Below are 25,994 nucleotides of genomic sequence, written 5' to 3'. Positions count from 1 at the left end.
AGAGGCCACATACTGTGATCATGACGTCAACCTATGCTGCCACAACCTACTTTAGGAGCAACATTCCCCCAACCATTGGGGACATAAGTCCCCACTTCTCAGCCGAGAAGTGTTAGTCTTCTTCAGCTCCTCTCACCAGGAAGGGATCCCTTGGGTCACTCCCATCCCAGGTTCCTACCACTGGCAAAGCTAACACCTGCCAGTGGCTGAAGCAAATAAAGGTAGCTGGTCATGGAGCTTCATCATCCTCCTCAGTCAATGAAGCCCTTCCAGCCAGACAAACCTAAGGAGCAACGAGAGAAACCTAAAAGGACCTCAAACAAGTAAGGTACTGCAGTGACACCCACACCACCACTGCCTACAAGCTCTGTGTCATAGAATGAGGTGGAGATTCTTGTGTCCGCTGAGGACTTAGATCTCACTGGGCCCTGAGGCACAATAGATGTTGATCGCACAGGTACTCATGTGGTGGCAGCAGGTGACCCTGAGGCGTAGACATTCACAGTCTCATGATCACGTAATCCTCCAGGGAATTGGGTCGGTTTTCTCCACCACCTGGCTGAGCTACGGCAACTGTAAAGCTTTACACCTACTTTCTGCATTGACCTGCAGGAAACCTGGTTTCCGGAAATGCAGACCCCTGCCCTCCCCAGCTGTAAGCAATATTACAGGAACCATAATGACTGTAATAGAGTGTCAGGTAGATTTTGCGTCTGTGTCCTGAACTCAGTATGTAGTGAACCTGTGCCTCTTCAAACCCCTCTTGAAGCTGTTGCTGTCAAGATAAGGACGACACAGGAAATAACTGTCTGCAATGTATATCTTCCTCCAGATGCTGCTGTACCCCTGAATGTATTGGCTGCAATGAGTGGTCAACTCCCTAAACCTTTCCTACTTTTGGGTGATTTTAATGCGCATAACCCCTTGTGGGGTGGCACTATGCTTACTGGCCAAGGTAGGGAGGTCAAATATACTGTCACAACTCGACCTCTGCCTCTTAAATACAGGTGTCCCCACACATTTCAGTGTAGCACATGGCACATATTCAGCCATTGATCCCTTGCTTTGCAGTCCTGGCCTTCTCCCATCTATCCACTGGAGAGCACATGACGACCTGTGTGGTAGTGACCACTTCCCCATCTTCCTGTCACTCCCCTGGCGTCACACCCATGAGTGCCTCCAGATGGGCTTTAAACAAGGCAGACTGGGAAGTCTTCACCTCTGCTGTCACCACTGAATCTCCCCCACATGGTGCCATCAATGTTGTCATTGAGCAGGTCACTACAGTGATTGTTTGTGTGGTGGAAAATGCAATCCCTCGTTCTTTAGGGTGCCCTCAGCAAAAGAAAGTCCCTTGGTGGTCGTCGGAAGTCACTGAGGCAATTAAAGAGCATCAGTGAGCCCTACAGTGACATAAGCAGCACCCTTCCCTCCAGTACTTAATACTTAATAGCCTTTAAGCAGCTCTGTGCCTGCATTCGCCAGCTTATAAAATGACAGAAATAGGAGTGTTGGGAGAGGTACGTGTCGACCTTTGTGTGCCATACGTCACCTTCCCAAGTCTGGACAAAGATCAGACATCATTTTGGGTATGAGACTGCAACAGGTGTCCCTAGCATTTAACATAAATGGCGTGTTATCTACTGATGTAGACGCAATTACCTATCACTTTTCTGAGGACTTTGCTCAAGCCTCTGTGTCGGGGAACTATCCCCCAGCCTTTTGCACCCTCAAACGGTGGATGGAAAGGAAAGTCCTCTCATTCACTGCATGCCACAGTGAACCCTATAACACCCCATTTACAGAGTGGGATCTCCTCAATGCCCTTGCAAATTGCCCCAATGCAGCTCCTGGGCCACATGAGATCCACAGTAAGACAATTATACAGCTCTTGTCTGACTACAAGCGACATCTCATCATCATCAATCGGATCTGATGCAATGGCATCTTTCCATCGCAGTGGCAAGAGAGCACCATCATTCAGGTGCTCAAACCCAGTAAAAACCTTCTTGATGTGGATAGCTATTGGCCCACCAGCCTCACCAACATTCTTTGTAAGCTCCTGGAATGTATGGTGTGTCGACAGTTGGTTGGGTCCTGGAGTCACTTGGCCTACTGCCTCCATGTCAGGGTGGCTTCCAGCAGGGTCGCTCTTCCACCGATAAACCTTGTGTCCCTCAAGTCTGCCATCCGAACATCCTTTTCCAGATGCCAACATCTAGTTGCTGTCTTTTTTTGACTTACATAAAGCATATGATACGACCTGGCCTCATCATATTGGATGAATGTGGTCTCCATGCCCTGCACTTGATATTTAACCAAAACTTCCTGTCACACTGTGCTTTCCGTGTCCAAGTCAGTGCCTCCCATAGTTTCTCCCATATTCGGGACAATGGCATTTCACAGGGCTCTGTATTTAGTGTATCTCTATTTTTAGTGGCTATTAACGGCCTAGCAGCAACTGTAGGGCCGTTGGTTCTCACCTTCTCTGTATGCAGATGACTTCTGCATTTTGTACTGCTCCTCGTTCGCCTAGCGATGTGAGCTTTTAGAACGAGTCAGGTGACCAGTGTCCTGGTGGAGGCCAAAGTCCCTCCATTGAAGGTTAGGCATGCACAACTGCTCCCCAGTTACATTGCACACATTCATAGTTCTCTTGCTTATTTGAATTACCATCTCCTTTTCCCAATCACGGCGATTCATCTCCCGCATCAGCGGCCCAGGTCAGTGCTTACGATTGTGGTTTGCGTCTGGTCCTTTCTGTCTGAACTGGAGTCCTTCCAGTTACCACCTCTCCTCGAAGACAATTCACGTACACCTCCATGGTGTACACCTAGGCTGCATATTCTTCTGGACCTTTTGCATGGCCCTAAGACTCCGTTAACCCTGTGGCTCTCCGCTGCCACTTACTCTCACTTCTCGACATGTATGGGGGCCATGAAGTGGTTTATACTGACGGCTTGATGGCTGATGGTCACGTAGGGTTTGCATATGTTCATCGAGGACATATTGATCAGCGCTCCTTGCCAAATGGCTGCATGGTTTTCACTGCAGAGCTGGCAGACATATCTTGTGCTCTTGAGCACATCCGCTCATGCCCAGGTGAGTCATTTCTCATGTGTACTGACTCCTTGAGCAGCCTTCAAGCTATCTACCAGTGCTGCCCTTGTCATCCTTTTGTAGTGTCCATTTAGGAGTCCATCTATGCCCTGGAATGGTCCCGTCATTCAGTGGTGCTTGTGTGAACCCCAGGACACGTCGGAATCCCAGGCAACGAACTTGCCGACAGAGTAGCCTGACAGGCTACGTGGAAGCCACTTCTGGAGATGTGCACCTCTGAAACTGACGTGCGTTCTGTCTTACGCCGCAGAGTTTTTCAGCTTTGGGAGACGGAATGGCATAACATTACAGGCAACAAACTGCATGTCACAAAGGAGACTACGAATGTGTGGAAGTCTTCCATGCGGTCCTCTTGTAGGAAATCAGTTGTCCTCTACCAGCTCCACATTGGCCGTACGAGGCTAAAACATGGTTACCTCCTCCTTTGTGAGAACCCACCTTGGTGTTGCTGAGGTTCACTGATGACGATCGTCCACCTCTTGCTAGATTGCCCACTTTTAGCCGCTCTTTTAACTTTCCCAGCACTCTACTTTCGGTGTTGGGTGACAATGTCTCAACTGCAGCTTTAGTTTTACTTTTTATTCATGAGGGTGGGTTTTATCATTCGATCTAAGTTTTAGCACATGTCCTTTGTCCCTGTGCCTCCTACACTCTAGTGCTTTTAGGGTGGAGGTTTTAATGTGTCGCAGAGTGGCTGGCTGCTCCCTTTTATTCTCATGGTCAGTCAGCCATGGTAATCTGCTCTCTTGTTTTGATCTCTTCTACATGTTTCTTGCGTGTCTTTGTGATTTTCTTGTCTGATTTTGTCCATTTTAGTGTTCGTTGGCCTTCTGTTAGTCTTGCAGTTTTCTACTTTCTTCCAGCTGTGTTTTGTATGTCTCAGTTATTTTACTCCCATGCTTGTGGAATTATTTTAATCAGAATGAAAGACTGATGACCTAGCTGTTTGGTTCCCCTCCCCCCCCTTTTTAAACCAACCAACCAAAGAACAATAGCACAATCCGATGCACTCCTTGTGCTTGTAACTTCAAAGAAGTATAACTTTTACATTCTACAGAAATGTACTAAGGAAGCAAGTAGTACGAAGAAAGCCCCTAATTTAAATTTGTTATAAAAAATATATGTGTCCCACCTCTAACTGACAAACCAGGGACTACTAAGATACGACTTGGAAAACAAATGGTAATGAGATGGGGAGCTATTAATATCAATGGGGGCTACTCTGGGAAGAAGGTAGAGCTCGCAGAGGCTGCAAGTAAGATGGGGCTGGACATTTTAGCTGTTAGTGACATTCGGGTAAGGGGTGAGAAAGAAGAGGAAGTGGGAGAATACAAGGTCTACCTGTCAGGAGTCAAAGCAGGACTAGCACAATGGGGTGTAGCGCTTTACATCAGGAAAGAAATGGAACCCAGCGTAGATTCAGTAAGGTATGTAAACGAATGACTGATGTGGATAGATTTGACAGTGTCTAGCAAGAAAATTAGGATTGTGTCAGTATATTCACATTGTGAAGGGACAGATCAAGATAAGACGGATAGTGTTTATGAGGCACTCAGTGATGTAGTTGTTAGAGTAAAGGACAAGGACAGTGTTCTGCTCATGGGTGATTTTAATGCCAGGATTGGAAATCGAACAGAAGGGTATGAAAAGGTTATGGGTAAATTTGGAGAGGATATGGAGGCCAACAGGAATGGGAATCAACTCTTGGATATCTGTGCCAGTATGGGCTTAGTAATCACAAACTCCTTTTTTAAACATAAGAACATTTGCCGGTATACTTGGGAAAGCAGGGGAACCAGATCTGTCATTGACTAAATAATAACAGATCAGGAATTCAGGAAGGCTGTGAGGGACACACTTGTATTCAGGGGATTCTTTGATGACACTGATCATTATTTAATCTGCAGTGAAATTGGGATTGTGAGGGCGAAAGTGCAGGAGGTCAGGTCCATATGTAGGAGGATAAGAGTGGAGAAACTTCAGGATAAGGAAATCAGGCACAAGTACATAACAGCAATCTCAGAAAGGTACCAGTTAGTTGAATGTAGTCAATTACAGTCATTGGAAAAGGAATGGACAAGGTACAGGGACACAGTGCTAGAAGTGGCTAAAGAATGTCTTGGAACAATAGTGTGTAAAAGTAGGATGAAGCAAACAGCTTGGTGGAATGACACAGTCAAGGCAGCCTGTAAAAGGAAAAAGAAGGCGTATCAAAAATGGCTACATACTAGAACTCAGGTAGACAGAGAAAGTTATGTTGAAGAAAGAAACAAAGCCAAACAGATAATTGCAGCATCCAAGAAGAAATCTTCGGAAGACTTTGGAAACAGGTTGGAGACATTGGGTCAAGCTGCTGGAAAATCATTCTGGAGTGTAATTAGCAGTCTTTGAAAGGGAGGTAAGAAGGAAATGACAAGTATTTTGGACAGGTCAGGAAAACTGCTGGTCAATCCTGTGGATGCCTTGGGCAGATGGAGGGAATATTTTGAAGAGCTGCTCAATGTAGGTGAAAATACGATCAGCAATGTTTCAGATTTTGAGGTAGAATGGGATAGGAATGATGATGGAAATAGGATCACAGTTGAGGAAGTGGAGAAAATGGCCAATAGATTGCAGTGCAATAAAGGAGGTGGAGTCGATGAAATTAAGTCGGAACTCATCAAATACAGTGGAATGTCAGGTCTTAAATGGTTACACAGGATAATTGAAATGGCGTGGGAGTCGGGGCAGGTTCCATCAGACTGGACAAAAGCAGTAATCACACCAATCTATAAACATGGAAACAGAAAATATTGTAACAACTACAGAGGTATCTCTTTAATCAGCGTTGTGGGTAAAATCTCAGGTATTGTTGAAAGGAAAGTGCAAGTATTAGTTGAGGACAAATTGGATGAAAGTCAGTGTGGGTTTAGGCCTCTTAGAGGTTGTCAGGACCAGATCTTTAGCTGACGGCAAATAATGGAGAAGTGTTACGAGTGGAATAGGGAATTGTATCTATGTTTTATAGATCTAGAAAAGGCATATGACCGGGTTCCTAGGAGGAAGTTATTATCTGTTCTATGTGATTATGGAATAGGAGGCAAACTTTTGCAAGCAATTAAAGGTCTTTACATAGATAGTCAGGCAGCAGTTGGAGTTGACGGTAAATTGAGTTCATGGTTCAGAGTAGTTTCAGGTGTAAGACAAGGCTGTAACCTGTCTCCACTGTTCTTCATATTATTTATGGATCATATGTTGAAAACAATAGACTGGCTGGGTGAGATCAAGATATGTGAACACAAAATAAGCAGTTTTGCATATGCGGATGACTTAGTTGTGATGGCAGATTCGATTGAAAGTTTACAGAGTAATATTTCAGAGCTAGATCAGAAATGTAAGGACTATGGTATGAAGATTAGCATCTCCAAAACGAAAGTAATGTCAGTGGGAAAGAAATATAAACGGATTGAGTACCAAATAGGAGGAACAAAGTTAGAACAGGTGGACAGTTTCAAGCACTTAGGATGCATATTCTCACAGGATGGCAACATAGTGAAAGAACTGGAAGCGAGGTGTAGCAAAGCTAATGCAGTGAGCACTCAGCTACGATCTACTCTCTTCTGCAAGAAGGAAGTCAGTACCAAGACTAAATTATCCGTGCACTGTTCTATCTTTCAACCAACTTTGTTGTATGGGAGCGAAAGCTGGGTGGATTCAGGTTACCTTATCAACAAGGTTGAGGTTACGGATGTGAAAGAAGCTAGGATGATTGCAGGTACTTGTAGATGGGAACAATGGCAGGAGGGTGTCCACAATGAGGAAATCAAAGAAAACCTGGGAATGAACTCTATAGGTGTAGCAGTCAGGATGAACAGGCTTAGATGGTGGGGTCATGTTACACGCATGGGAGAAGCAAGGTTACCCAAGAGACTCATGGGTTCAGCAGTAGGGGGTAGGAGGAGTCGGGGCAGACCAAGGAGAAGGTACCTGGATACGGTGAAGAATGATTTTGAAGTTATAGGTTTAACATCAGAAGAGGCACCAATGTTAGCACTGAATAGGGGATCATGGAGGAATTTTATAAGGAGGACTATGCTCCGGACTGAATGCTGAAAGGCATAATCAGTCTTAAATGATGATGATGATGAAAATAGTCTGTTATCCAATTCTTGGCTCTCTAAAACTAAACAATATCTCTCTCTCTCTCTCTCTCTCTCTCTCTCTCTCTCTCTCTCTCTCTCTCTCTCTCTCTCTCTCTCTCTCTCTCTCTCTCTCTCTGTGTGTGTGTGTGTGTGTGTGTGTGTGTGTGTGTGTGTGTGTGTGTGTGTGTGTTTCTGTTTCTATTTCTGTTTCTGTCAGATAAGGCAAGTTGAAAGTATTGAGATTTCCTGCACTCAGAAAGATAAGAGTTAAAGATAAATGAATTGCACACACTGTCTGTTGAAGCATACTAGGTCGCATGAGAATGTTACCACACTAAAAAGTGAATATAATTAAGTCTTAGTCTTCTCTGTTTACATGCTGTGGATTCTCAAAGGAAGTTGACGTATTATGTTTGTCCAAGTACGATAACAGGAATGCAAATAGAGGACTATAAATTAGCGGACAATTCCTGTAGGTAAAATATTGAGATCAGAGAAGTTTTTATGTATCACATTTAAATACAGAAAAACCACTATTTTCTGCTGTGGTCAACTATTGAAAGAGCGTGCTTGTGAATTTTTGCAGCTGGTAAACGTACTTATGATTATCACAGTACATAGAACCCCATGGGGAAATTTTCAAATATTCCAGAAGAATGGAGTGTTAATTAGGTCCTCTAGCACAAAAAAGGCAAATGATAATCAAAGAATTTTTGAATATTTGTGAAAAATTCAAGTAAAAAATGGAAATTTGACTTATTATTTGTAAGTTTTGTTGTTGTTTTTCTCACCCAAACTGCACAGACGTACTGAACCCTAATTGAAAACATATTTGTAAATGAACACTTAATTGTTATTTAGTCATGAATGGCCTCTCTGATCATGATGCACAACTAGCCATGCTTAGTAGCTTACCTGGCCACAGTAAAATTTGTTTTTACTGTATAGCTTTGTTTTATACAAAGACATAATTATATTTACAAAAAATGAAGAAATAAACTTGTTATAAGGTCTTGTAACATCATAACCATTCACCCACAGCTCCATTGTTTATGTACACCATGAATCATTCTTCATTTGTCACAAATATTTACACATAGTGTAGTAGTGTATGGTATATTGTGAAGTGCATATGATGACCCACTGGTCATGCATGTCAACTCCACCCGTTCTTTGGTTGTAATCGATAAAACAGTTTGGTCTTAGATGCTTTTTCTACATCCATTTGGAAGAATTACATTTCTTGGCTCAGGAGAGACCATTTTGCATCTGCTTGTGAGAAATTCACTTAGAAGTCACTTATGAACCTGAATTAAAGGAGTATAATCTTACTTGAGATGAGGGCTAAGGGTGGGCTGCCTGTCTTTGTTGATGACAGATGCCACTCGACTCCTGCCCATTTTACGGTGGCCATACAAGTTGCTGCAGTACAGGTTACTACATTGGTTAAAATCACCGTATGGTTTTTACATCTTCCACCTCGTGATTCATTGGATGCAGATCCACTGACAGAGCTCTTCTGGCCACTCCCACATGCATTCCTCCTCATGGTTAACTTCAGCGCACACAGTGTGGTGTGGGGCTTGGCTACCACTTGCTCCAGGGATCAAATTATCGAGTACTTTATCCATTTTGGGGTTATGTGCCTTTTGAACTTCGGTAATTTGACACACTGTGCTACAGCTACAGGGTCATCTACAGCTGCTGACCTTTGTGTTTGCATCCCAGCAATTGCAGACTCATTTTAGAGGGAAGTGGCCACAGATTTGCATTGCAGTGATCACCTTCCAGAGAGGATTCATCTACTGACTAGGTTGGTATCTCCTTTGCAGTCAGGAGGCCTTTTAAATGGTGTTTGTTTGTGAATGTCTTCACAATCTTCCACCTTACTGTGACCATTATAAAGCAACTACAGCAGACTGTGAGGAGGCTGGAAACATGGACCATTAAAACTGGTTTTAGGTTCTCACCAGAGAACACTAGGCACATTAATTTTAAACATACACGTTGAAGTTTTAACTAATCTGAGCTCACAATGGGGATAATATTTTACGTTTTAAAAACACTGTGTGCTTTTTGGACCTTCTATTTGCCTTGAAATTAACCTGGCTCTCACATCTGAAAGACCTGCATACAAAGGGCTTCAAATTGCTGAATATTTTGAAATGACTCAGTGGAAATGTGTAAGATAACAGATCCTGCCTCTTGCAGTTTAACAGGGCATTTGCCAGATCATGGTTGGGTTACAGCAACATGCTTTATGGATTAGCCTTTGTTTTCTACCCCAAAATGTTAGACGTTGTCCCCCATGAGGGCTTATCCACTGGAGCACATCACAGTGCAGTTCAGAGTCTGTGTGAAAAGGCTGGTGAAACACTACTCTGGATTCTGCAGCACCTCTTCTTGACTCGACAGCCACTGATAATCGCAGTGTTGCCTCAGTCATTGATATTTAGTGTGGTGGTCCACCCAAGCTTTAAGCAGCTCTTCAGGAATTGGCCCCATGTGACCAAATAAATCAGGATACATGCTACTAACTTCTCAAGGATCTGGATATATGAGGCCACTGAATACACAGCCAGAGATGGAACCAATTGCTGCCTTGGCGTCTTCAGATGCCCAAAGTGATTTTAAGCTTGACATCGTACAAGAAAACTTGTACCCCAGACTATGTTTTTATGACACTGTTTTTTCCTATTTGTAGTGTGTAACATAGTTTTATTGTTGTTTATACAGATGGCTCTCAGCAAGGGAATGTCCTCTGTTGTTAAACTGTTTTCCTTGAAACGATTTTACAAGTGTGCCTTCTGGAACAATTTCACAGGCCTCACAGAACAAAGTTTCTCATCTATTCTGACTCATTCGGTGCACTAGTTACACCAGTTTATTCAGCTCACCCATGACTCCTTAAAGCAGATACAACACTGAGGCAAAGTGGTAATGTTTTTCTTGGTACCTGGACACATCAGGATATAGTGAAAAGAAATAGCCGACAAAGCACTCAATGAAACGTGTCAAGATGGTGTTTTATGTAGATGTTCCATCCGCTTGCATGCCATCATTTCATTATCTGACAGACAAATCGTGCATCATTATGAAACTGAATAGTTGGAGGTGGTGGAAAACAAACTGATCACTCAAATTGACCACACAGCCATGGTGGGCTACATGCCAACCTCACTGACGACAGGAAGTGCTACTCACCAGACTGCACATATGACATAGCCTTTTATCCCAAAGTTTCTTCCTCCTGAAGGAGGATCAACCACTCCTTGAGATTTGCAGTGTGCTACTTTTAGTTCAGCATATTTTGTCTACATGTGTCTTCCATACTGACATCAGGGCAGTCTTTGGTTTGGCTGGAGTTGTGCCCACCATCCTCACTGACACCGACACCAATATTACATATGTTCTGAAATTTTGTGAACTGTTAGGCCTCATCTGAATTACTGAGGAAGGTAGGCCGACTGTAATGCATTATAAACTACTCCACATGTTGGGACAGTCTGGTTCCCATGCCCCTCCTTCCTGCTCCTACCACCATGTGAACCGCATGATGACTTTTCGCCAGTGTGGTGATGCCCATGATGCTGAGTGTCCTTCATCCAAAATCATCTGTCATGAAAAGTTGAGGAGGAGTCAACATTTTTTCATCAGCCCATTTCACTACAAGAATATTGTTTGATGATGCATAAGTTAGTTTCCTTCTTCCTCAGGTTTCTTCCACCGAAGATGCATGACATACTTTTGCTTGTTGATGACAGAGAAACGATAGAGGTACTCAAGGTACCCTCCACCACACACCGTCAGGTGGCTTGCAGAGTATGAATTTAGATGTAGATGTAGATAGTTCTGGCTGCATGAGTGTTTCTGTCTAGCAGTTCCCTGAATTAGTTGAGAAAGATGTACCAGTTGTCCATATCAGTAGTTCTCCATTCCCCAGTTTCACAATTTGAGCACAATACTTTCACTTGTTGGAAATTTCACAGTCATGCCACCATTTTCTCACTTCTTTCCAGTATATGTCTTTAGATTATAATAGTGCATAATCTCTGTAGAATGCACTTTATTTATCTTCGTCTGGCTCTCTTTGATGCACACACACACACACCTCTGAATTGTATAGCAGTGGTGAACTTTCCTCAGTTTATTGTGTACGTTTTTGGCAAGTTAGTAGGAAAGTGCAAATGTCTAGGGATTGCCTTGAATCTTCTCAGCAACATTGTTTTAGCAAAGATTGGAGTCTCAATAATTTTTCTTTTTGACCAGGTGTCATTTTTAAATGATTTTGGTGTTAGCAAAATGAGGATGCAGAGAGCAAAATGTGCCTCAAATTCATCAACTGTTACAGGAAACCAACATTCTTTGTCACTACTTGAATTGGTAGCCACTGTTTTCAGTACGTAAGAGTTTGTTTCTCGTCCAACAAAATTATGACTGTTGTTAGAAATTCCTTTGTTAACAATCCATTAGTGACTTGAATTTCTGTAGAATTTTGTCCTAGATGCCATAGAACCGTTGCTCCCATTTTGGGTGTCACGGAGCAAACACTAATTTTTGATGAGTAACTACATTGTCCCAGCCCCAGTGAATTGCTTCTGAAAAGTCCATAGCTCTTTTTGTTGTCACATTGGCACATGTTTCTAGTGTCATTGGACTGGTTTCCCAGTTGTCCAAAATGTTATCATTTTTCTCACTATATGATGTATTGCCTGCAGTGGCATAGTCTGTATTACTACTTCAATCACTAAAAATCACTTTCTCCCCCAAAACACCAAATTCTCGCAGTTTCTACTTTGTTGGGGTCCAGCATGTTGCCATTCAGTTGGAACACAGATCACATACTAAATACATCTAGGCTCGAATTAATGCATCAATTTCAAAAACATACCTCTAGTGCCATCTAGCATTGTGGGTGCAGAACTATTACAGAAAACAGCAAGCTACAGAAGAGCCAGATGTTGCATCTACAGCATGGTGTAGCTGTCATTGTATTGCAGTACATGGAAGTGCTATGACGCCTGTACCCATCGTAGTATGTGAATGAGTTAATTAACAACACCATGTGTCATGCATGTAGTGGTTTTTTAGGTCAAACATCCCTTCATCCAGTCCAGAGAGTAATAGCTAGGAGACTCTGAAGTATTAATGTAAGGTTCAAATAAATTCCACCACAAGTGAAACTATTAAATTACCAATGATCAGCTGCTGAAGAATTCACTACAAAGTGCCAGGAGCTTGTAACACTTCTAAAATGTAGTGGAGCTCACATAATCATAGTTACCTAAAGGTGGCTAGAACCTGAAATTGGTTCTTATAGTGTAGATGTAAGTGTGTATTGAAGGTTTGCACTAAAGGGAAATGGAGGTGGTTTATTTGTTGCAGTAGATAAGAAACTTGAATCCAATTAAAGCTACATGTCGGAGTGTCTGGCCAAAGCTAGTATCAAGCAAGGGCATCAGTGTATACTTGGACCCTTCTATTGACCACCATACTCAACTCTAGGGATAACTGAAAACCTTAGAGAAAATCTCAACTTGCAAGTACATATTTCCCAATCACACTGTCATCATGGGAGAGTTCAGTCGTAACAGTTGTTTGGTATAATTGCAGTTTTTGGAGCAGGCAGCTCACAGGTCTATGCCATACATCTGTATACCCAACACTCCAGTACAGACGGACCTACTCTCATTACTGAGGACAGCTGAGAACCATTCCACTCTCCACATGACAACATTCTCTGCAGTAATACTACATTCTTTCTCCAGAACTAAATACACTACAGGAAAAAAATAAATGCACCCCCTCAATGAAAAGGTCATTTTACTAACAATTGAGGGGATAGGTAGTTCGTCATTGTAGAAGTATATGTTAACAAATTCAGCACATATGAGACACACTTCACAATAAAGAATGCCCAAACAGTAACATCAATACAGTGTATACCTCTCTGGCAGCAATGCAGGAGTGTAATCTCCCATGCAAATGATCATCCTGTGATAGATTATCCCAAACATCTTGTACTTTTTCTTGCAGTTTGGTAATGATTTTTGCAGGACCTGGAGAATGAGTAAGTTCCCTCTTCATTGTATCCCATACATGTTAAATCAGTTAGAAATCTGGTGATCTTGCTGGCCAGGGTAGTCATATGTAGGTGTGCATTGTCCTACTGAAAAAGCACATCACCTTCCTTTTGAAGAAGTGGCAGTAGCATGGTGATAACAGGCTGCACTTTGTAGTAGGCACTGATTACTTTACTCTGCTGAAACAAAAAATGTGACAGCAACTTGGAACTGATGGTTCCCCACACCATGAAGTCTGTAATGGTACGTGTGTGTCATCGGCAAATGCACTCTGGAATAGGCAACTCACAGGTCTATACCATACATGTGTATGTCTAATACTTCCATACATACAAACCTACTCTCATCACTGAAGCACTATTCCAATTTCCATTTTAACCCTTTCACCAGAGCATCCTCGCTTGCCTGGACAGAGGCACACGTGATCTTAATCCTGCTGCACACATGATATTAATCCTGCTGCAAGTGGACGATTTCTAACAGTCCATGACAATGCAGCATGTGCAACATGTTTTTGGATTTCATCCCTGGATGATGTTCGATTGGCCACCACTGCTTGTGCACTGCATCGATCCTGATTTCTGTCTTACACAATGTGGACATTCAGAACCTGATCTGTAGATGTGGGAATGCTCGGCAGACCATGTCTGGAAGCAGCAACACACCACCAATATGCTCTGCCCAACATTTGCAGCAATCTGTTGATACATCTGTCCAGCTTCCCATAAACCCATAATGCAATACTGTTCAAATGGCAAGCTGTTCAGTAAGAGTATGTACTCGTTGGTAGGGCATGATTGTACCCTAAATGAATGCTGCAAACTTGGTTCACCCATAAACTCAGCACAGTTTCTGTCTGCAGAGTCATCACAGAGGGTACACAAATTGATCTTCTAATTGCTGATGACCGTGATATGAATCACGAACACTACAACCCCTCAGTATCCACTTATTATTCCCTGGTGCCACTGAACACAGTCCTTGAGTGTGTAGCCAATTTTTTCCCTGCAGTGTAGAATGAATTTTTCAGAAGCCCACTCATGACATAAATAGAGTAAATCTAATTGCAGAAAATAGAACTGACTTCTCTGAGGATGTCAGTATGAAAACTGGTATCAGTGACTGTTAGGCAGTTGTAGGAACAGTGAGTACCAAAATGCAAAGAGCAATGAAAACAAGTAGAAAAATCTACATGTTCTGTAAATTAACAAAGAGGTAGTAGTGTCGTACATAGAGGAGGAACCTGAAACCATTATTACTGGGCGGGAGCATGTGGAGAAACCATGGCTGCACTTTAGAACATCAGTTGACCAATCACCAGATATGTATGTCCCCAATAGAATAGTAAGTGTTAGGATATACCCTGCATGCTGTCAGTCTCTGTAAGGAAATTTCAAGAGAATCTGTTACTATTGCATAACATGTGAAAAATAAAGTGCAGACTTATGGATTGTAGATTGCTAAATTCAACCCATTAGGCTGTCAAAAGGGCAACATCTAAAGGATGGATCAAGGTAGTCAGATAGAAAAGAAGTGCTTGACTCCTCAAAAATATTTGACTTACACCACATTAATGCTTATTTAAAAAAGTGTGACCACATGGATTATCAAACAAAATTTGTGAGTGGATTGAGGATTTGTTGGTAGGTAGATTTCAGCATGTTATCTTGGCTGGAGGGTCAACAGATGTAAAGTAACTTTAGGCAAGCATCAAGAAAGTTTTGCTGTTAACCCTTTGACTGCTGTTGTTCAGTTAACTCGTTATGTTTTGCCACTCACTAGATGGTGAGGACATGTTTAAAAGGTGGCCTTCAGGTTTTCCTTAAGCATGATCTATGTATTTATGCATCCTGTTTTGCCAACTTCTAACTGCTGTGGATGGATTAATTCCAGATCTTGGTGGACCCAGAATTTTAGTGTATTTATCATATGACATATGTTCCTGTTTGCAAGTTATAATTTCCAAAAATCCTCGTTTTGATAATTTGAAGCATTTGCGAAATATGGTGATTGTTACGATGGCATGATTTCCGATGTGGAGGGACGGAAATGAGCTTCTCATGTTCAACAGTTCACCAATTAAAATAGCCAATTGCTCAAGAACAAAATTAGATTTTGTTCTGCTCTCAGTTTTAAATAAAATTTTGAAATCATATGTACATTTCAAGTGCAACGAAATTCATACAATGTGTTTTTACCTCCGCAAAATCTTTAAAATTTGAGCAGTGTTTTATTGGATTTGATGCGGCCCAATAACTGTGACAAACATTAAAAAGAAATTGAACCCTATATTGAGGGAAGATATCAGACAGTAAGATGTGCAAAAATCATATTTTTTCACCAAATAGTTTTCTTAAAATCGGATGATAAGTATTTCATTATGGCTGGAACACTGTTTCTCAGCGCAGGTAGCAGCATTTGACAAGCATATAGTAACAAGAAAGCACACTCAGCACAGAATGCAGAAGCACACCTATAGCAGCGAAAGGGTTAATGTTTTATATTAGTGACCTGGCAGGTCTTACATAGCTTGTTGTGAGCAGTCAATTGCAGTTTGAAAACAATAACATTCAAAAACATAATACTAGAGGGGCACAATTGGTCTCACATTTTGGAAAAGCTTAGTTTCATTAATCTATTTCTGGTTTCAAATAAGATTTATTGATGGTTGTCATTTGACATTGTCTGTTCCATGCAAGCATGTGTTTGATTTCCTTACTAATACAAAAAATGATTTTTTGGTAAGTGAGCTCATATTGAAAAGATGGCGTGCACCACCCATATGATGTATCTCCATTTCATGTAAACCTTCAGAAAATTGTCAAGCAGCTATTGTAAAGGAAGAAAATCTTTTTTACACCTTCGTCTGTTAGCTCTTGTTACTGTACAACCTGAATTGTATATATAGTTTGACCCTTTATAGATTTCTGTTCTATTTTTCGACCACATCGCGCAGGGCACATTTTCTCATTGATTTACATTGTGATGTAGTCGTTATGGCTCCAGCACATCAGTGAGAACGTTTTGTGGTTGGAAAAGTGGCCACAGTATAGTTCACTAAATTCTCAACAGATGGGAGGGGGACACTGTCATTGTGGTTGAAAAATCGAGCACAGAATGTTGCCAACTGCATCAAAGGCATTTATCACCTTTGTTACTTTGCAGACAAGTGTATTGTTGTTGTTACATAAATTTCACCCATTTTCTCCTTCTCTGAAGTTTTATCTTTGCAAAAGTGTCAATAGTGTCTTCATCTCGAAAATTAGTAGTCTTGAAATAAACGTTTTGCAATTACACTGTTCAGCAAGCTCTTCATTTCTGCTATTCTGCCAAAATACAGGGCTGTCTGGTTTTGTAAACTGTGACTCAGGAAGGTGTGGTCATCATTCTCATACATGCTTTTTGGTAAGAGAAATGTTGAAAGAACATCACAGAACTTGACATGCAGCCAGTAACTTTTCCGCTGAGATGTTATTTTCAAGTTGTATGCACATTTGGCGTGCTGTAGTACAGAGTGGGACATCGTACATTTTCTTGTGCTTGGCGTTAAGATGATTTGCTATGAAGTAATTCTTATTTATGAAATATCTATCGTAGCTGCTTGTACTATGTACTATATGAGCGTTCAATGTTTTTTATGGTTATTAGTTTCTTTTGTGGTCAATAATGGGTACATTAGTGTAATTTCTTTTGTAGTGAAATTGCTAGACAAAGACTGAATGACGCAGAGATACTGGAAATTCTTGAATATTCATGTTCTGACATTTCTTTGGATGATTCTGAGTATGGAGGTGATACAGATGCAGGAGATTCATGGATTCATCCTGAACCCAGGGCCAGTCAGTGCCTCCATGATACAGTTCATCCCGTGTAGGGTGGCAGTTCGACAGAGTAATTAGACTTCAGTGACAGTACCTGTGATGAACGTGAAGATCCTGCAGTTATTACTCAACCTCCACATTCTTTGACAAGTTCCGATACTCATTCAGATAGTGACTCAGAGACTTATGACACAACAATAACACGGTGGCAACATCATTTCAAAAATGTGGAGTTGCACCAAGAAAATTCAGTGGAAGAGCAGCTCTCAATCTGAACTTAGAGGAGCTGAAAGCTATTAATGGTATACTAATCATAATTGGATTCCATTCTCTTCGGAGCATTCACCAGTATTGGTCAACTGACCCCAACTTTCAGGTTCCAGGAATTGCAAATATAATGTCACTCAAATGTTTTCTCAAAATTGTTTGTTATTTACATCTGAATGACAATGAAAAGATGCCCGGTGAAGGTCCTCCAGGCCGTGACAAACTTTATAAAGTAAGACCACTTTTGATTCATGTGAATGAAGTTTTCAGAGTATCATTCAGTCCAAGTAGATTCCTTTCAGTAGATGAAAGTATGATAGCAATCAGAGCAGGACACCTCTCAAGCAGTACATGCCATTCAAAGCAATAAAGTGTGGCTACAAAGTTTCTGCTATTGCTGCTCTGTAAAAGGGTACATGTTGAACCTTCAGATTTATGAAGGAAAGACTGATAAGTGTAATATACCCCTGGGAGAGAAAGTTGTATTGTCACTTTCATCATCGTTCTAACATTATGGATACTGTTTGTTTTACGATTGTGTTTTCTCCAGCTTCCCTCTCCTATCTAAATTGTTGCAGAAAGGTATTTTTGGATGTGGGACGATTTTATCTTTGAGGAAGTATTTCCCAAAGGGAATTCTTTCAACCAATAAAGAACTTAGTATGGTGGAATCTGACTTCACTATGTCAGGAGATGTGTCTATAAAAAAATGGAAAGACAGGGGTACTAAGTCAGTCATTGTTGCAAGCAGTAAGCACAATCCTACAGAGAAAACATTTGTTACATGTCGTGACAAGAAGGGGAGGAAGAAAATGATCCCTTGCCCTCAAGCCATTGCTGATTACAAATGCTATGTGGGTGGTGTTGATAGATTTGACCAGCACCATACATCCTACAATGTAGCATGGAAGTCTAGGTGTGGCTGGATGAAAATTTTTATTTTTACAGATGCAGCAATAGTGAATGCCTATGCTCCATACAAAGAAACTAGCAGTCACATTTAACCTTCTGGAGCATACTCACAAATGATCTAATTGGTAGTTTTTGTTCCAAATCTAAGACTGCAACTATACCTCACCCAAAAGTCATTATTAGTGAGAATAAATCGCACATCGTTTCCAAGGTAAGCTTGTCTCCTACTACTGCAGTACACGTGCCTGTGAAAGGTACTTCAAGGAGGTGCGCAATGTGCAGTAAATGAGCAAAACTGAAAAGAAGTTCTCTTAATTGTTGTTCCTGCAAGGTAGCACTGTGGAAGCAATGCTTTGCACCATTTTCGGTATGAAATGATTGAGTGTTATTGAATGCACTTTGCTTGGTTATCAAAATGATTTTGAAAGATGGATATACTTACACAATTTAGTTAGAAGGTAAAATTTTTATTTTCAACAGAAAAATTGTTTTGAAAATGTGAATTTTGTTCAAAGTTTTAATGTCAAGCCCAGGAATAAAACTGTTTACCTCCTTCAAGAGATGACTTTTTATTAATATATGAGTTAAATATATGAGTCTAAAGATTGTGGTTGAAAAATCAACCACAAAATATTCAGGTAATGTATGTGACCTGAATAGATTGTGGTCGATTTTTTGCCAAGCAAAAACATTCTAAAAAATTCCATTTGTCAGTGTAAAAAGCCATATTTTCCTGTGTCCATGAGTAAATATAAACTTAGTAATGTTTGTGTCTGCTGCTTGGAAGGAAAAAATTCTGTCAAATGTACATTGTGCAGGGCCGGGCTTTGTTAAGGTATTTCATGTGATTATGAGCATGTAAACTGTAGTTACTCTGTATGTGGAGAGAGGGTAGTCTGCAAGTAGAATGACCATGAAAGTGAAAACAAAGTAAGTCTAGTGTATCAAGTTCTGACTTATAAATGAAACACAACAGCTCATCTAAGTGCAAGTGCAGTAATGTACTATATAGAGAGAATTTCAATGCTTCAACATTAAGATATAATTGAAATAGTGAAATGTTGAAGGTAGTATTTGATGGTTGCAAAATTGTGGGTATATGGATGTTAATATATAGGTAGTTGGCATAAGATATGAGTGGCAGGGGGCCATATGCAAATGGAATAAGTATGGTAGGGAGATAAAGAAAGAAATTGTTGGCAGCTTGATATATTATGAAGTTAGACTATGGGCAGTAGGTTGAAAACTTTGGTAATGTAAAGCAGAATGGATAAAATTAGGCAAGACTGATCTATAATTTTACTCCTGTAAATAGTTTGAGTCTAGAAATAACACATTTCCTTGTGTGCAATTTTTTGTTTCACACTACCTCTGCTAGTTTCAGAAGATGGTTTTCTGATTGTAGGATCCCAGGAAGTAACAGCTGAAGGAGACAGCATGACTTTAGTAAAGAATGGTAAGCAGTACTTAGCTTTTTTTTTATAAGTGGTGTAGTTTCTAGTACTATCATGCACGCAGTCACATATTTTACATTATGTTTATTAGTTTACAAACATAATTTTTCTGTTTTTTTGTCTGTCTGTAGCAATTGAAGGACTATTAGCAGTACTGGCCAATTCAAATGCCCTAGTTCAGGCAGGTAAGATCTCAAGAGATTTGTTTCAGAAGTAGTTTGAAGTCGTGAAATAACACATTATCTGAAAAATTTTTTTAGATGTAACCTTATGCTTCCTAGTTCCAAAATATGATTTTCTGATTCCAGTGGAACAATTTGCTGTGCCAGCAGGGGCTTTCCTGTCTAGACTTAGAAGGCAGAGTAAGTTCAGAACAAAATATTATATAACAAGTTTTTAGATGTTGAGACAATATGCTTTATTGTCTAAAATATTGAGCTAGTTCCAAAATCTCATTTGTCCAAAATGATCTGCAGTTCTTGTGTTGCTCTTCTAATTGTGTACACTCTCATATAAAACTATGCAAAAATTAGTTTTCTTTAAATGGTACCTTAAAAAGCTTAATGACTTGGCAATCTCTTATTGACATGACATTGCACTGCCTTTGTTGTTCAGAAGCATGATACAGTGTTCCTTTGGACATGCATTAATGCTTTCTACTTGGAAGTTTTGAAAAGACTGTGCAGCAGTGTGCGTCAGAAGTGGCCTGACTTGTAGCAGTTGGGTGGCTGGTTTTTCCATCATGACAGGCCCCTGCTCACACAGCCCTGTCTGTATGACAGCTCCTGGCCAAAAATGGTATGACGCCTCTTCCTAACCCCCCAATACTTATGTGACCTCGCCCCACGTGACTCTTTCTTTCCTTCCTAGAATCAAAAGAGACATGAAAGGAAAGCATTTTGCCGATGTTGATGTTGCTGAGGTGAGGAAAAAAAAATGATGGAGGCGCTGTCAAGCACCACAAAAGATGAATTTAAACAATGTTTTGAAAATAGAAGAAAAGATTAGCCAAGTATACCAGTCCAACCATGCTTAGGAATGAGGTTGGTGTCATATCAAGTTGCAAATTTAAAGATGTGTAATTGTAGGCAGTCATTTATCATTAGTACAGATATTGATGTTTTTTATGTCAGAATTAGTCAACAATGGGAACTGTTCAGTTTTTATAATACGATGCTGAATGTAACAGATGATTACCATGAAAAACTGTGTAATTGTTAATGCACTGGACTCAAATTATAGAGACAGAGGATACAGATTCCTATCTGGCATCCAGATAAAATTTTTTATACAGTATGTAATTCGTTTAAGGTAAATGGCAAAGTAGTTCCTTTCAAAGTTTCATTAGTAATCCCTTGCTTCAACCTTGTCCAGTCTGGATTTGTGGTCTTTCTTTAATAACTTTGTTGTTATAAGGTATTAAACTTTTATTTACTTCTTCATTGTTGGAGTAGAGGGGTATGTCTATAAGATTGTGTTCTTTGAGAGAGATGTCAGGAGTTTCACATGTCAGTCCACTTTTAGTGTAACAGACAAATAAATTTCATTAAAACCCTAATGAAAACTGTAAATACCAGTTATCAGTTGTTCTCTTAAACTATTGCAAAGGATTTCCATTGTAAACCAAGTACTACCTTGTAAAGCAAACTGAGCACCTGGCTAGTATGGCAGCACCAGTTTACATCCAAGAAGCAGGGGGAGGGGGGAGGGGGGAGATTAACAAACAATCCTGCATTCTTAAAAATGGACTGCTGTCACTCATTACATGTCTGTCCAATCCACAGAATGAGTGCCTGTTTAGAACAATATCAAAAACAGGACATACGATGTATCACACCTTGGGTGCCCAAGATATATACTGGAATTATCCATAAAACTACCATACCTGGCAATGTTGCTATCCTCCTCAGCCGTATCTATTGGTTAACAGCCTGATTTTGCCATGGACAATAATGCCAACTGTTTGTTCAAATCTTAGCTGATCGATTTTATTATATTTTCAGTTTCCCATATGTCAAAGTCTCTCTTCTCCAGTAATCATCACTCACTTATTTGATGTGATATATGGTCTTTATAGTCTTTTAATGTCACAGTATGAGAAAATAGTGTCACAGCAGCCTAATCAAACTGACCACGTAGTCTAATGATTAGTGTTTTTTGTTTGCAATTAGGAGCTTCGGGTTTATTACTAATTACATACATTTTTTATCTGATTGAAAGATCTGAGAGGAGTTCCACTGAGTCTTGTGAGGCCAAATGAAAAGCTACTTGAATATAAAAACTAGCAAAATTGGTATGCATGTCACCAAAGTGGTGTTATATTGAAAAACTTGCATCAGGTTGGATAACAGCAACAGCATCAGCTGTTATTTTTTATTCTTTCTTCCAGGAGTGTTAGTTGCAGGTAACACAGGAAAACTTCTGTGTAGTTTGGAGGTAGGAGATGAGGTACTGGCGGAAGTAGAGCTGTGAGGATGGGTTGTTGGTGGCACACAGTTGTAATCTGCCAATCTGCAATGAAGTTTCATTTTTTTCTGGTGTGTGTGTGTGTGTGTGTGTGAGAGAGAGAGAGAGAGAGAGAGAGAGAGAGAGAGAGAGAGAGAGAGAGAGAGAGAGAGAGAGATTACAAGTACAAATCTTATTCTGTGCAAGATTCCACACTGGTTCTATGAGATTTAGCTCTAGGTGGTAACAGTGTCTGGAGGGGAACAATAACAATTTTCTTCCAGAATATTGATAACGGATTAAACAGGATAAAATTGGTGCTCCTTAATTAAAGCCAAAAGTTTTTCTTGCCTTGTCTGTGTGTATCAGGTGCATCAAAAAGGACTTCACAGCTTTGAAAATTCATGTTGATTTTTTCATTTAACTTACATATGGTTTTTGTATCATTTTATAACAAAATACATTGCTTTGTTTTATAACTAAAGAGATTCAGTGTGCTTCCATTCATTATGCAGCAATCAGAAGTCAATTTCTTGGCAAACTCGATGCAGGATGTCAGAGACAACTTGTTCAGTTGCGAGATAGATTCTAGCTCGGAGCTCTGGTAGAGAAGCCGGTAAGGGCGGAATAAACATGGTATCCTTGATGAATCCCCAAAAGTTGTCGGTTAGGCCGTAAGTGAGAGTGCATCATGAGTTCTTACTGCTAATAAGGCGAGTACACTGTTCGTTTATTACATATTTTTACAAGCTTCAAACAGGAGCAACTTCAGTAATGGATAGGAACTGTGATTGCTAGTGTACAGGTGCGAGCTCAGTTGTTTACCCTTCGCTCAAAGCTCCAGGCTGTGTTGCCTTCCGTCACACAGCATGAGGCTGCTGCCAAGGGGCATCACTGTGGGGGGTCGTTCCACGTGTCCCATGAGTGGTCCACTGCTATGGCCGCCCCGGGTACTGCTGGCACTGAGGTGGATCCCTCACCCGTGGTCAAGTGGGAGATCAGTCCAGAGTCTGGCAGGCAGCAAAAGACTTTCCGAGGGACCAATCGTAGGGCCTCCCCAGTTCATTTGATGAACAGGTTTCTGGCGTTATCTGTGGCTTATGAAGTCTCTGAGCTGGATGCAGTCATCCACTCTGTTCCAGAGGATGCTTCTTGGCCTGCAGGATCTGAGTATTCACCGAGGATGGGTTTGCTGCTAGTTGGGAGCTCCAACATTAGGCACATAATGGGGTCCAACATTAGGCACATAATGGGGCTCCTTAGGAACATGGCTGCCAAGGAGGGGAAGGAAGCCAGTGTGCACTCCATGTGCATACCAGGGGGAATCATTCTGCAGGTGGAAAGGGTGCTTCCTGATGCCATGAAGAGTACAGGCTGCAGCCAACTGTAGGTGGTGGCCCATGTTGATACCAATGATGTGTGTCGCTTTGGATCAGAGAAGATTCTCTCTGGTTTCTGGCAGTTATTGGTAATGGTAAAGACTGCCAGTCTAGCTTGCGAGATTAAGGCGGAGCTCACCATCTGCAGCATCATCGACAGAACCAACTGTGGTCATGGGGGCTGTGTGGCATGGACTGGGTGGTTTTTTAGGTTAAAGGGCTTCAGGAAACCACAGAAAGGGTGTCTGTCTAAAAGGAGGCTGGTAAAAGACAGGAAGGTAATTGTAGAAATGATAGGTATTGTAGTTGTAAATTGTCGATGCTGTGTCGAGAAAGAACCAGAGCTCCAAGCCCTACTAGAAAACACAAGCTCAAATGGTTATAAGTACAGAAAAGTGGCTAAAACTGGAAATAAGTTCAGATGAATTTTTTCAAACAATCTAACAGTGTTTCAAAAGGATAGATTAAATACAGTTGGTGGTGGAGTATTTATTGCTGTTTACCTTGTAGTGAATCTGAAGTAGATAGTTCCTGTGAAATAGTATGAGTAGAGGTTATACTTAACAAGCGGACTTAATTATTAATTGGATTGTTTTACCAATCCCCTTACTCAGAAGATATAGTTGCTGAACTGTCCAAAGAAAACTTGAGTCTCATTTCACTCATACTATTATAGTCGGTGGTGACTTTAATCTACCCTCGATATGCTGGAAAAATTATATGTGTAAAGCTGATGGCAGGCATAAAACATCATCTGAAATTGTACTGGATAATTTCTCAGAAAATTATTTTGAACAATTAGTTTATGAACCCACTCGAAGTGTAAATGGTTGCGAAAGCATACTTGACCTCTTAGCGACAAATAATCCTGGACAAATATGGACTATCATGATGAATACAGGAATTAGTGACCACAAGGCAGTAGCTGCTAAGCTGAATACCGTAACACCTACAATCCTCAAAAAGAAACCCAAAGTACACCAATTTAAAAAAAGCTGATAAAGATGCTCTTAATGCCTTTTTAAGAGACAGTCTCCACTCCTTCCGATCTGCTCACATAAGCGTACAAAAGATGTGGAATGATTTCAAAGAGATAGTATTGATGGCAATTGAGAGATATATGCCACATAAATTAATAAATGATGGTACTGATCCCCCCATGGTACATAAAATGGGTCAAATCACTGTTGCATAAGCAGCGAAAGAAGCATGCCAAATTTAAAAGAACGCAAAATCCCCAAGATTGGCAAAATTCTGCAGAAGTTTGAAATATAATGCATACTTCAATGTGAGATGCTTTTAATAATTTCCATAAGAAAACTCTGTCTCAGAATCTGACAGAAAACCCAAAGAGATTCTGGTCATACATAAAGCACACCAGTGGCAAGACACAATGAATACCTTCACTGTGCAATAACAACGATGAAGTAACTGATGAGTGCCACTAAAGCAGAGTTATTAAACTCTGTTTTCTGAAACTCCTTTGCCAAAGACGACGAAGTAAATAATCCTGAATTCCAATCAAGAATAACTGCCAAGGTGAGAAACATAGAAATAGATTTCCACAGTGTAGCAAAGAAGCTTAAGTCAGTTAATAAAGGCAAGGCCTCTGGTCCAGATTGTATAACAGTCAGGTTCCTTTCAGAGTATGCTGATACAATAGCTCCATATTTAGCAATTATATACAACCGCTCACTCACAGAAAGTTCCATATCTAAAGAATGGAAAATTGCTCAAGTCACACCAATATCCAAAAAGGGAAGTAGGAGTAATCTGTGGAATTACAGGCCCACATCACTGATGTCGATTTTTAGTAGGGTTCTCGAACATATACTGTATTCGAACATTATGTAACATATACTGTAATTGAACTTTATGAAGTGCCTTGAAGAAAATGATTTATTGACACATAGTTATCACGGATTCAAAAAATATCATTCTTGCAAAACACAACTAGCTCTTTATACTCATGAAGTAATGTGTGCTATCAACAGGGGATGTCAAATTGATTCCATATTTTAGATTTCCAGAAGGCTTTCAACACCATTCCTTACAAGCATCTTCTAACCAAACTGTGTGCCTCTGGAATATTGCCTCAATTGTGCAACTGGATTTGTGATTACCTGTCAGAAAGGTCACAGTTTGTAGTAATAGATGGAAAGTCATTGAGTGTAACAGAAGTATTATCTGGCATTCCCCAAGGATGTTTTATAGGCCTTCTATTGTTCCTGATCTATATTAACAACATAGGAGACAATCTGAGTAGCCTTATTAGATTGTTTGCAGATGGTGCTGACATTTACTGTCTTGTAAAGTTGTCAGGTGACCAAAACGAATTGCAAAATGATTTAGATAAGATATCTGTATGGTACAAAAAGTGGCAATTGACTTT

General features: G+C 40.6%; 1 protein-coding gene across 2 annotated transcripts in view; it reads left to right on the top strand.

Annotated features, from left to right (window-relative positions):
- LOC126298940 (uncharacterized) overlaps positions 1–25,994 on the top strand; it is a 256,120-nt gene that overhangs the window by 213,779 nt on the left and 16,347 nt on the right. For both annotated transcript variants that reach the window (XM_049990540.1, XM_049990538.1), the window contains 3 exons: positions 19,730–19,780; positions 19,910–19,963; positions 20,087–20,140. In XM_049990540.1, coding sequence (XP_049846497.1) covers positions 19,730–19,780; positions 19,910–19,963; positions 20,087–20,140 — 159 coding nt within the window. The remainder of the gene's footprint in view (positions 1–19,729; positions 19,781–19,909; positions 19,964–20,086; positions 20,141–25,994) is intronic.

The sequence above is a fragment of the Schistocerca gregaria genome, chromosome X (assembly GCF_023897955.1).
Source record: "Schistocerca gregaria isolate iqSchGreg1 chromosome X, iqSchGreg1.2, whole genome shotgun sequence".
NCBI classification, from domain to species: Eukaryota; Metazoa; Arthropoda; class Insecta; order Orthoptera; family Acrididae; genus Schistocerca; species Schistocerca gregaria.
The sequence above is the reverse complement of the archived record's forward strand: the minus strand, read 5'-3'. Positions and strand labels throughout refer to the sequence as shown.